The sequence below is a fragment of the Sapajus apella genome, unplaced genomic scaffold (assembly GCF_009761245.1).
Source record: "Sapajus apella isolate SASKATOON/1434 unplaced genomic scaffold, GSC_monkey_1.0 scaffold14, whole genome shotgun sequence".
Taxonomy (NCBI): domain Eukaryota; kingdom Metazoa; phylum Chordata; class Mammalia; order Primates; family Cebidae; genus Sapajus; species Sapajus apella.
The window spans coordinates 29,248,372-29,260,369 of record NW_022436954.1 but is presented as its reverse complement, the minus strand read 5'-3'; the positions used below and the strand labels follow the sequence as shown (position 1 = coordinate 29,260,369).

At 44.5% G+C, this 11,998-nt stretch overlaps 1 protein-coding gene and 1 long non-coding RNA gene across 4 annotated transcripts in view; both read left to right on the top strand.

Moving 5' to 3' along the window:
- The first annotated feature begins 278 nt into the window (after positions 1 to 278).
- KIAA1549L (KIAA1549 like) overlaps positions 279 to 11,998 on the top strand; it is a 286,237-nt gene continuing 274,517 nt past the window's right edge. For all 3 annotated transcript variants that reach the window (XM_032283624.1, XM_032283623.1, XM_032283620.1), the window contains exon 1: positions 279 to 702. In XM_032283624.1, the coding sequence (XP_032139515.1) occupies positions 465 to 702 (238 nt within the window). In that variant the 5' untranslated portion in view covers positions 279 to 464. The remainder of the gene's footprint in view (positions 703 to 11,998) is intronic.
- LOC116555150 overlaps positions 3,825 to 11,998 on the top strand; it is a 12,282-nt gene continuing 4,108 nt past the window's right edge. The window contains exons 1-2 of the long non-coding RNA XR_004270402.1: positions 3,825 to 3,835; positions 10,445 to 10,453. This is a non-coding gene — a long non-coding RNA (uncharacterized LOC116555150). The remainder of the gene's footprint in view (positions 3,836 to 10,444; positions 10,454 to 11,998) is intronic.

Below are 11,998 nucleotides of genomic sequence, written 5' to 3'. Positions count from 1 at the left end.
AGGCACGAGGAGCGAGGAGCGAGGAGCTACGAAAGCAGGACGCCGAAGCTGCAGCGGCGGCGGGAGGGAAGGACCCTAGCGCGCCCCGCGGCCGCCACCCGGGTTCCCGGCAGCCTCGCCCCCTAGCTCTGCAGGAGCTGGCCCGGGGGAGGGGGTCCGGGCGGCGTCCGTCCCACCCTCGCCGCCCCGAGCGCGCCGGCGCGCGGCGACAGGCACCGTGGGAACCCCGGCCCGCGCCCGCCGCGGCTCCAAGCGGGCCCGGCCCCTGCGCGGGTGAAGCCGCGGCTCCCCGGAGCCCGCCCCGAGCGCGGCAGGACGAGGGAGCCAGTTGCGCCGCTCGGCACCCCCTCCCTCCGGCGCCCGGGCCGTGGCCGGCGATGCCCGGTGAGGACCGGGGCGCCGAGGGCTGGGCTCCCCGGCGCGGTGCAGAGCGAGGCAGCGGCCTGGATGTGTGAAGCGTCCCCATGGCTCCGCAGGAGGCCAAGCCTCAGGGCTCAAGGGAGGCCGGGCCCGCGGCGCGGGGGCGCAGGGGCCGGCTCGTGGCGCTTGGGCTCGGTCGGGCCGGCTGGGGAGCCGCGCGCTGCACTGGCGTGAGGGGCCCCGGGGCCGTCGCGTCCCACGATGCGCCCCCGCGGCTCCCAACGCTGCTGCTGGGACTCCTGCTGCTGGCAGCCCTCCTGGAACACGGCCAGGCCGACCTGGGTAAGCGCTCGGCGTCGGGGCGTCGGCGGAGGTTTCTGGAGGAGCGGGGCGGCGGGTCGGGACCCACACCTGCCGGGGTGGCGGTGGTTGGAGAGGTCTTGGCAGCACCGGCTCTGGGATTCTCTCCGCCCTTTGCTGCTGCAACAGCAGGCGAACTGTCAGAAATCTGTCTTTCCGGAAGGCACTTTGGGCGGGGAAGAAAAAGAAAAGGTGCAATCGCCTCTTCTTTTTGGACAAGTTGTTGAACCTTCCTAGTGGTCTCGCAGGCGCGCTTGCTTCATTTAGAGAAAGATGTGTGTTGAAAATATCTTAAACGGGAAATGTATTATTAGAACACGTTTTTGGGTGGCGACGTCCCCGGTATTTTGGGCTCCCTGTTGAGTGTCCACTTTGTCTTAACTGCATGAAATGGCTAGAGAGTTTTAGGCAATCCGCCTGTCGGCTTCCCAAATATCAACACAGTTTCCCCTGTGTTGATAGGGGAACCCTTTTCTTTTGGGAAGGAGGTGTTTCTAATAATTGCTTGCACCTTGCAGAGGGATGCAGGCGCTCATCAAGTATACAATCCACTGTTTGCAGGTTAGTTAAAAATAGTCATGCTTGGCTTTTCGACTTCCAGCAATTCTCAGGAAATAGATTTCTGTAATTCCTTGGACAATTTTGAGAAATCTATTGTAAGTATTCTAGATGGGGGTGGATTATTCTGCTAATTCAAAACTTACTCTGTGCAGTCAGCAATTGTCTTGGAAATAAGAATGATTACTGCTGCACTTGGAAAGGGCAGGCTTTTGTGTTTGTTGTGATGAAATTCTGAGCTCTTGATACATTTGACTTATCAAGGAATATAGTTCTCACTTCAGATAATGTGTTCCTGTAGTTTTGTGTTTTTTAGCCAGGACTAATGACCTCTTCTTTCCCAGAGTACCCCCTCCCCCAAATTAGATTAAAATTCCTAATTGTAAGGGGCTGACATTGTTTTAGATAAGAGAGTTTCAGGTTAAAAATATTTCTGATCTTCAGCAGCTTAATTCAGAGCCCATTTTCAATCTTCGATTCACGTAAAGGGTCACTGACAGGAGGTGCTTGTGCTTGCAAGTTACTGTCAAAGAATTTTCCATTGTGATGATAGTGGTTACAAAGTTCATGAATCTTTGGATGTGTGCCTCAGACTTGAGAACAACCTCTGACAAATTTTAGCCCCCGATTTTTATGCCTATATTAGTTTTTAGTGATGTGTATTTGGCATAATTGTTAAAAGGTAAGTCCTGAGAAAGACCCATGTAAATCCCTTGGTATTCATTGGCTCAGAAACATATATCCTGTTTTTGATGAAAGGATATCAAGTCCTTAGTAGTTTTTGTGAACTGCTTATGAGATATTTACTTTGGGATGATGCTCATTTGTTCAGCCATCTGTAACATGTGAAATTGGCTTTCATGTGTTGTTCCTGTTCAGCCTGATGTTGGGCGATTTCCTCGGACCAGTTTTGAATTTCCGATCTCCCTTCTGACCTTTCTACCTTGGGCCTTCTGAACCTCCCTGACTTTCCTTGACTCCTCTTTCAGACCGCCAGAGCCTGACTTAGGGGACTTCTGATCAACATTGTTTGGGTTAGCCCCGGTGTCCTCTTTCTTTTTTCTTTCAATGTGGTGGTCGTGGAGATACAGGGCTGGGAAAGATGCTTTGATTACATGATGGTAAAAATCATCAGTTACAGTTGCTGTTGCTCCCCAAAGTCCTCTCTATCTTTCCCCAACTCATTGGAGTGACTTGTTGCTGCCTCTATGCTTTTTGGATGCCCTTTGTGCTGTCACCCTTTATGACCAGCTTCCCATGGTCCAGCCCACCTGTGGATCCACCCTCTACCTCTGGGCTCCATGGTTTTCTGTGGATTTGCCACTGATTCAATTCCATGGCTTGTGTCTCTCTCAGTGGAAGAGTTAAATACTGCGTTCCCTGTGTGTAACTCTTACCTCCTACCTGCTCTCATTTGTTCTCTGATTTCCATTTGAGGCAGTTTTCACCCCAGGGTAGGTGAGACCTGGGCCTAATGCAGGGCATCCCAAGGGCTTTGTGGGAAGAAGCGGTGTCAGGAGGGAGCTGGGAGAATGAAAGACGCTTTCTGGGGACCTTTGACTTTCGGCAAACAACCTAGTTTGGCACTTTTCTGAGGACTTGCTGTGGTGTGGTGCTGCCGCTCACTGCAGAATGCCTCCGACCCTGAGCTGTCTGAGATCTTACTCAAAGTGCTGGCTTGCTGCAGACCTGTCATTTACATAGCTGCTCTTTCTTGTTGCTTAAGCAAGGCTAAGCCAGACATTTGCCTTGGTTAAAAAATGGGCAAACAGATTTGTTTCTGGAAAATTCTACAGCAATTGTTCAGCACCTTCCCATCCTGGAGACCCTGCCGAGTGTTCCCAGCCCACTTTCACCCACCCCACCTGAACCTCTTTTGCTTGAACATTCTAAAGGAATCAGAGCTTCTTCTCTTTTCCACATAAAGAAAAGGCTGTTGTCATCTTCATTGCCCTCCCTCAGACTCCTAACTTCCATCTCCATCTTCCGTCTTGTTCCCAGCCGTAAGTTCTGTTTTGGATGTGGGAGGTTGTTGTGGGAAAGAAGTTTCTTTGTAGCAGTGAGTGCTGACACCCTCTATTCTCTTTGGCCATCCAGGCTCCAGGCAAAATGGTAGAGCTCAAATTTGACTTCACTGTCTTTTTAATTACTAAGCTTCCATTCAGTTCATATCAGTAAGCATGCACTGTGTGCCTGTTATGTACAGGGATAGCGCTCATCCATGGGCAGCTACTCAATGTGACTGGGTCTCGGTTCTCCCATCTGGAAAATTGGGACAATCATAGTTCCAATCTCATTGGGTTCTTGTGAGGATTACATGGTTAATGCACCTAAAATGTTTAAAAACAGTGCTTGGTATACAGTAAAGGCTTAATAAATGCTACCTGCTCTTTTAAAATGGCAGCAGTAGATGGAACGTTGACCCTGTCTAGGTGCTGTGCAGGGGCAGGGAATACAGAGGCGAATAAGGACAAGGCAGCTTGTAGAAGCCCCTCAAGAAGAGGGCAGTCAAGGTCCTTTCACTCTGTACCACGTGATCAGAGCTCAAGAGGGAACAGTGAATTCTGGGGGAATGGGGGCCTTGAAGGATGAGTAGGGGTTGGCAGTGTTGATGGTGGCATTTCTGGCAGAGGAAAAGTTAAGGGTTATTTGTGGTCCGACCACAGGGCACTGTAGGGAGGAGTCCCCAGCATCCCCTCGCCATGCTGGGGCATCCCCAGGCTGATCTCTGCGGGCTGAAGGGCTCTAAGAGGCTGTGTGTTTCTCTCTCCAACTTCCTAGTTCCTGATTTACCTTCATTTGCCTATTGCCTGTTACAATACCCAGCACAGAATAGGAATTTATTAACTTTTCAGTCTCTAAACTCCTGTTCCACCCTGTTTGGCTGATTCTGTTAGATGTTAGAATACTGTCTCATTTAAATAATTCACAGTAAGTTGTGAATGACTGCTTTATTAAGGGAATATATTTGCATTTCAAGAGAAGGTTTTGCTGATACAAAAGAATTTCTTCTGATTACACTGTCAATTTTAGCGTCAATGCCTTATGGTGATGAGAAGAATGTATATTCTGTTGTTTTGGGGTGGAGAGTTTTGTGGATATCTATCAGGTCTGCTTGGTCCAGAGCGGAGTTCAGGTCCCGAATACTTCTGTTAATTTTCTGTCTTGATGATCTATCTAATATCGTCAGTGGGGTGTTAAAGTGTCCCACTATTATTGTATGTGAGTCTAAGTCTCTTTGCAGGTCTCAAAGAATTTTGTAGGTCTCTAAGAATTTGATGAATCTGGGTGCCCCTGCATTGGGTGCATATGTATTTAGGATACTTAGCTCTTCTTGTTGAATTGATACCAAAGAATTTCTAATTTAAAACACAGTGTGGGGGGAGATAGTTTTGACCTGGGACGTCCTCCATGCGCCTCCTCAACCTCCTTGTACCCGTCATCAACTTGCAGTCGAGTTTAGAACACGTTCAAGGTCATTTGTTCATTCATTCATTCAAAAACAAGCCCTGTTCTCACTGGGATTAGAGAGAATGGGGCTTGTTTTTGTTCATTACTGTTACCTTGGAATATTGAGCCCTGTGCCGTCCAAACTTGACCGTGCTTACCAGTCATTTGAAGATCTTGTTAAAACGTGGATTCTGGCTCCGTAGCTCTGAAATAAGGCCTGAGAGTCTGCATCATTAACAAGCACTTGAGTAATGCTGACGATGCAAATTCAGAGTCCCCATTTTGAGAAAGAAGTGACAATAAGCAAATACCTGTAGGTCGGGTGATGGTAAGTTTGATGGAGAAAAATAAATCAGGGTAGGGGATGGCCCCTTCACACATGTACTTGTCTAGATGGAGTGGTGAGGGGAGGAGGAGATGACATTGAGTAGACCTAACAGTGGAAATCTGAGGGAAATCTGGGGAGAGAATATTCCAGGCTGTGGGGAAAAGCTCAAGGCAAAGGCCTTGAGCTGAGATTGCGTTTGGGTTGTTTGAGGAACAGCAGAAATACCAATGTAGACCTGATTGAGCTAAGGGAGAGTAGTGAGAATGCTGCTGAAGAGAGATGGGGCTGGATCCTATAGGATGAGAGATGGGGCTGGATCCTGTAGGACTTACTGGCCATGGTGATGACTTGGTACTTTAGTTGGAATGAGATGGTCAGCCATCGGAGCATCCAAACAAGAGGTGACATAATCCAACTTCAGTTTTGAAAGAATCCCCCTGGCTGTTGTGGGGAGAAAAGTCTGTAAGGTCAAGTATGGAAGCCAGAGATCAGGAAGGAAGCTGTTGTTGAAATCAATCTGCAGATGAAGATGCTTAGACAGGGTGGTAGTAGAAGTGGTTATCTTTTGAGTATATTTTGAAGATAGAGCAATCAGAATTATCTGGTGGATTAAAAGGGTAGGAGAGAAAGAGAGGAATTGATAGGGCTCCAAGGTCTTTGACTCAAGCACCTTGGAAGATGAAGTTGCCATTAATTGAGCGGGAAGGGTTGCAGGCAGTTCAGGTTTGGGGTAAGGTTCATTTGGGGTATGTAAATCTTGAAATGTTTAATCACGTGGAGATGTCAGGTTGCCAGTTGAACAAAGTGGTCTGGAATTCTAGGGCAACAACAGGTCCTAAGGTATAGATTTGGGAGCCATCAGAATGGAAGTGAATAAGAAACCTGGAGAGTGAGTATGGAGAAGAGGGAGGGAGATCTGAGCAATGCGCCTGGGATTACGGCAGTGTTCAGGGGTTCAGGGAGAAGGGGACCAGCAGGAGATAGAGAAGAAACATAAGGCAGCAGAAAGAGAAGAAAGCATATATGGTATCCTGGGAGCCAAGAGAAGAAAGCGATCAAGGAGGAGGGCGTGATCGTCTTGGACAGATGCTGCTAAGAGTGGAGTTAGATGGTACCAGCAATGCATGTTGGGTTTGGGGATGTGAAGGTGGTTAGTGGCTCTGAGAGTGTTGGGGATAAAAGTCTAACTGCAGAGGGTTCAAGAGAGAAAGGAAAAACAGGTCTTGGAGGCAGCACATAAGACAATTCTTCCAAAGTCTTTTCTCTAGAGAAAGGCAGAGTCATAGGGGAGGTGGGCCATGGGAGGGTTAAAATGAGATGTAATTATTTATGTTCACACTTTCTCATTTTTAAACATGAAAGACATAGGACCAGAGTGTTTGGTTTAGTGTTTCTCCGCCAAATGTAGATGGCCCAATAAAATGTATTTTGAATTTTTACTCTCAATATGACAAGTACTTCAACGATTCTTACAGGATGTCCCAAATCTTGCCTCCCATCTCATTCTTCCCACCCCCACAAAGTAAAGAAGATGATCTTGGGGCCAGAGCACAGGGCACTGTAGGGAGAAGTCCCTGGCACCCTCTTCCTGCCCTGGGGCTTCCTCAGGCCCCCCTTGGGGGGCTGAAGGGTTCTGAGGGACTGGGATACTACAGCATTTGGGGGTTCAGGGAGAAGGGGGACAAGCAAGAGCTAGAGAAAATAAGGAGGTAGGAAGAGAAGAAAGTGTATTAAATATTAAAAGTAGTGTCACTTGTCCTTGGAAAAGTACAGTATTACTCTACTTTTAATACTTGTGTAAACCAGAAGTTAGGTATTCCCTTGCTGACCCACATCCTTCCCTCAAACTGACCACCACCATGGAAACTTCGAGATCTTGAAATTCTGATGACAACTAGAGAATCTCTCAGAAGCTTACTTAGCTCAAGTCTCAAATTACTGGAATATGATCTGAGAATACTCAGAATGAATGTGCACACTTCTCTTTTCATTTTCATTAACCTTCAAGCCTGTATTGTGGTTTTCTTTCTTTTTTTTTTTTTTAGACAAACAAAAACTCCACTCTTCTCCAGACAAAAGTGAATAGTTGGAATGACCTTAAAACATTTTCGTTGCTTGACAACATATTAGAGGGGATTTCTAAACACACAGAGGGACACATTATTCTGGATCATGGGGTGCCTGCCATGGATGGTGACTCCCTCTGGGGACTTCAGGACCAAAGGAGCAGTTAGCAATCTGGGTGTTGTAAATGTCAGTTTTAGGAGCTGGTGGGAAGGTGGCAACTGAGTCATGCTGATGCAGCAGTGTTAATCAAGCACCCAGTGTGTGCCATGCCCTTCACTAGATGTGGGGGGTATAGAGAGAACAGGTCAGGCCTGGACCCTGCCTTCAGGCAGCCTGTAGTCCAGGACAAGAAACTCTTCCCTGGGCAGGTGCAATGACAGGTGGGTAAAGTACGTCCATGAATTGGGTCAGGTTGGGGGATGTGGCAGGACAGCAAGAGCCTGCGTTGCCCGAAGAGGCAGCCACTGCTGAGTGGCAGCCTGCATGGGACTGAGGTTCAGGGTGCCGCAGTTCTGACTTCTCAACAAAAGCCAAGTCTTTATTTAGAATCTTTTTGTTTTTAAATATCGTCAATTAATTCAGATTTCGAAAATGTCATGCAGTACAAAGAGAACACACTCATCAGCTACAGCTTTTTCTTCTTTTTTGAAAGTCATGTTTATTAAGGTGTAATTTACATAGAGAAATTTATCCCTTTGTAGCTGTACTGCATTATGAGTTTTGACAAAAGTGTGCAATCATGCGTCCACCACCACAATCCAGAAATAGAACATTTCTGTCACCCCAAAAAGTTCCCTCCTGCCTCTTGCAGTTAATCCATTCCTCTGACACACCCAGTCCCTGAAAGCCACCAATTAATTTTTCATCCCTGTAGTTTTGCCTTTCCCAGAGGGGTCATAGAAATGGAATTGTACTGTATATAACATTTTGTGTCTGGCTTCTTTCACTTAGCATAATGCTCTTGAAAATTATCCATGTCATTGCATAGATTGCTAATTCCATTCTTTTTATTGCAGAATAGTATTCCGTTGCACCACAGTTTGCTTATTCATTCAGCAGTTGATGAACATCTGGGTTGTTTCCAGTTTATGGCGTGAAAGTCTTTCTGCGGGCAGTTTTCATTCCTTTTGGGTAATGCCTAGGAATGGAATTGCTGGGTCGTGTGTTAGGGATGTGTTTCGCCTTATAAGAGACTGCCAAACTCTTTTTCAAAGTAGCTGTACAGTTTTGCATTCCCATTAGCAATGTATGAGAGTTCTGGTTGTTCCTCTGTATCCTCATTGGCACTTGGTAACGTCAGCCTTTTTTTCCTTTTAATTTAAATGTCAGCCATTCTGATAGTTGTTTAGTGGTATCTCATTCCAGTTTTAGTTTACATTTCTCTAATTACTAATAATTTTATTATTATGTATCTTTTCATGTTCTTGCTTGCCATCTATATCTCTACGTTGAAGTGTCAAGTTATTTTGCCCATTTAAAAAAGTTAGATTGCTTTCTTTTTACTGAGTTTTGAGCTTTCTTTGTATAGCCTGAATACAATTTTTTTTTTAAATCAGATAGGCGTTTTGCAAATATGTTCTCCTGGTCTGTGGCTTGTCTTTTCATTTTATTTATATTTTTTTTTAAAGGAGAGAAGTTTTACATTTAGATTAACTCTATCAACTTTTCAATTGAAGATTTGTGCTTTCTGTGTCCTAGCACAGAAATTGCCTAATGTGTGCCAAGGTCACAAATATCTATGATTTCTTCTAGAAGTTTTGAGTTATTATTTTTACTTTTAGGTCTGTGATCCATTCCATGTTAATATTTGTATATGGTAGAAAGCAAGAGAATCAAGGTTATTTTTTAAAATATGGATATTTGATTGTTCTCGCACCATTTATTGAAGACTATCCTTGCTCTGTGGACTTACCTTGGCACCATGTATGTCTGGGTTTGTTTCTGGATTCCAGTCTGTTCTACTGATCTGTACTTCTCTCTCTTTGCCAGTACAACACTGTCTTGATTTCTCTAGCTCAGCATTTCTTAACATCAGCATTATTAACATTTGAACTCAACGGTTCTTTGTTGTGGACGCCTGTCCTGTGCATTAGAAGTTTAGCAGTATTTCTGACTGCCTGGTAGATGTCAGTAACTCCCCTCATTCTCAGTTGTAACAACCAAAAATGTTTCCAGACATTGCTACATGTCCCGCTGGGGAGTAAAATTGGCTCTGATTGAGTTCCACTGGGTTAGTTCTGTAGTAAGTCTTGAAATCAGATAGTGTGAGTATTCTTTATTCTTTTAAAAAATCTTTTAGGCTATTCTAGGTCTTATGCTTTCTATACAGATTTTAGTGTCTTGTCAATTTCTGTTTAAAAAGCCTGGTAGATTTTTGATTGAAATTTCTTTGAATCTAGACCAATTAGAGATCACTATCTTAACAGTATTGATTTTTAAAAAAATCATGACTATATCCCTCTCCATTTACTTAGGTGTTCTTTGTTTTCTCTCATCAATGTTTTATAGTTTTCAACATGCAAATTTGTACATACTACATTTTTCATGTTTTTCAGTGCTTTGGCAAACAGCAATATAAAATTTTCTTTGTTAGTATATAGAAATATGATTTTAAAAAACCTTATATCATGTTACCCCTTCTAAACTCATTTTAGTTCTAGTAGCTTTTTATAGAATCTTTGGAATTTTTCTAAATAGAAAATCATATTATCTGTGAATAAAGACACTTCTCTTTCTTTCAAATCTGTAAGCCTTTTATTTATTTTTTCTTGCCTTATTGCACTGGCTAGAACTTCTAGTACTTTGCTGAATAGAAATAGGGGTAGTGGACATCCTTGCCTTGATGCTGGCATTGGAGGAAAATATCAGTCTTTCTCTATTAAGTATGATGTTGGCTATAGTTTTGATTTTGTTTCATAGAGGCCCTTTATCAGGATGAAGAAGTTCCTTTCTCTAGCAAATTTGCTGTGGATTTTTTGCACAAATGGTTATCAATTTTGGCAAATGCTTTTTCTGTGTCTATTGAGATGGTCATAGGGGTTTTCTTTAGTTTGTGAAAAAACAACCTTTTACAAACTGAAAAAACAGCTTTTTACAAACGAAAGAAATTCCTGGCCAGGTGCAATGGCTGATGTCTGTAATCTCAGCACTTTGGGAGGCCAAGACAGGCAGATCACCTGAGGTCAGGAGTTTGAGACCAGCCTGGTCAACATGATAAAACCCCGTCTCTACTAAAATTATAAAAATTAGCCAGGTATGGTGGTGCATGCCTGTAGTCCTAGCTACTTGGGAGGCCGAAGCATGAGAATCGTTTGAACCCAGGAGGCAGAGGTTACAGTGAGCCAGGATTGCATCACTGCACTCCAGCCTTGGTGACAGAGCAAGACTCTGTCTCAAAAATAAAAAATAAGTAAAATAAAATAATAGAGAATTATTTCCACTTCTGCTTTATAGATGTGATTGTGTAGAACTATTTCTCCTTTAAGGCCCATGGGCTTACAGATGATATTGAAGATCCCGTAAGAATTTCTTTAGTAAAATAAAAACTATCAGTTACCTCTAGTTCATTTTCTCATTCTCTTTTTTTTGTTTTGTTTTGTTTTAAGATGGAGTCTTGCCCTGTTGCCCAAGCTGGAGTGCAGTGGCACAACTTTGGCTCACTGCAACCTCCACCTCCTAGGTTCAAGTAATTCTCCTGCCTCAGCCTCCCGAGTAGCCAGGACTACAGGCATGCACCATCATCCCTGGCTAATTTTTGTATTTTTAGTAGAGATGGGGTTTCACCGTGTTGGCCAGGCTGGTCTTGAACTCCTGACCTCAGGTGATCCGCCTACCTTGGCCTCCTGAAGTGGTGGAATTACAGATGTGAACTACCATGCCTGGCCCATTTTCACCTTCTCAGAGCTATCAGCAGACACTACTTTGGTTTAAGGTCTAGGAAAACAGCCTGGGTGAGGGAAAATTGCATCGGATGCGTTCGGGAGACTGAGGTCACTCCTGGCTGTTATTTTATCAAATTATTTCACTTTTCAGGGCTTTTGTTTTCTCATCTATGGATAAGAGCCTCAAGATCTTCCCTTCTTCCCCTATCCCCTGTCTGTGTCTTCATGAACCATAAGCAGATGTTTTGGTGGAGTTCCACCATCTGCATTTCCTGCTTGTTCCTGCATTAGCAGCCAAGCCTAGCCAAGGATTTTCATTCTGAAAAGAGAAGAGTTTTCCCACAGCTTGCTGTCATAGTTCCAGTGTGAGGCGCAGATAAATATAGGCGTATCTTCAATCTTCATTGGCTTTAAAACAATTATGAAAGTAATATATACTTTATAAAATTCAAGCAATACTGAATGAAGTAGGTACAGTAAAATGCAAAGGGCCCTGTTGGCCTTGTGTATTAGTCCACTCTCACGCTAATGTAAAGGACTGCCCGAGACTGAGTAATATGTAAATGAAAGAAGTTTAATTGACTCATAGTTAGTTCCACATGGCTTGGGGGGCCTCAGGAAAGTTACAATTATGACGGAAGGGGAAGCAAACACATCCTTCTTCACATTATGGCCGGAAAGAGAAGTGCCGAGTGAGGTGGGGAGATGCCTTATAAAACCATCAGACCTTGTGAGAACTCACTATCACAAGACTGGCATGGGGGTAACTGTCCCCATGATTCACTTACTTCCCACCGAGTCCCTTCCACGATACGTGGGGATTATGGGAACTACAATTCAAGGTGTGATTTGGGTGGAGACACAGCCAAACCATATCACCTTGCTATTCCCTAGAGTTGTGCTGTTAAGCAAGTATGATGGATCCTTCCAGACCTCTTCATACAAATATTTATATCCATAGATGTAGCCTCACTTTTTTTTTTTTGAGATGGAG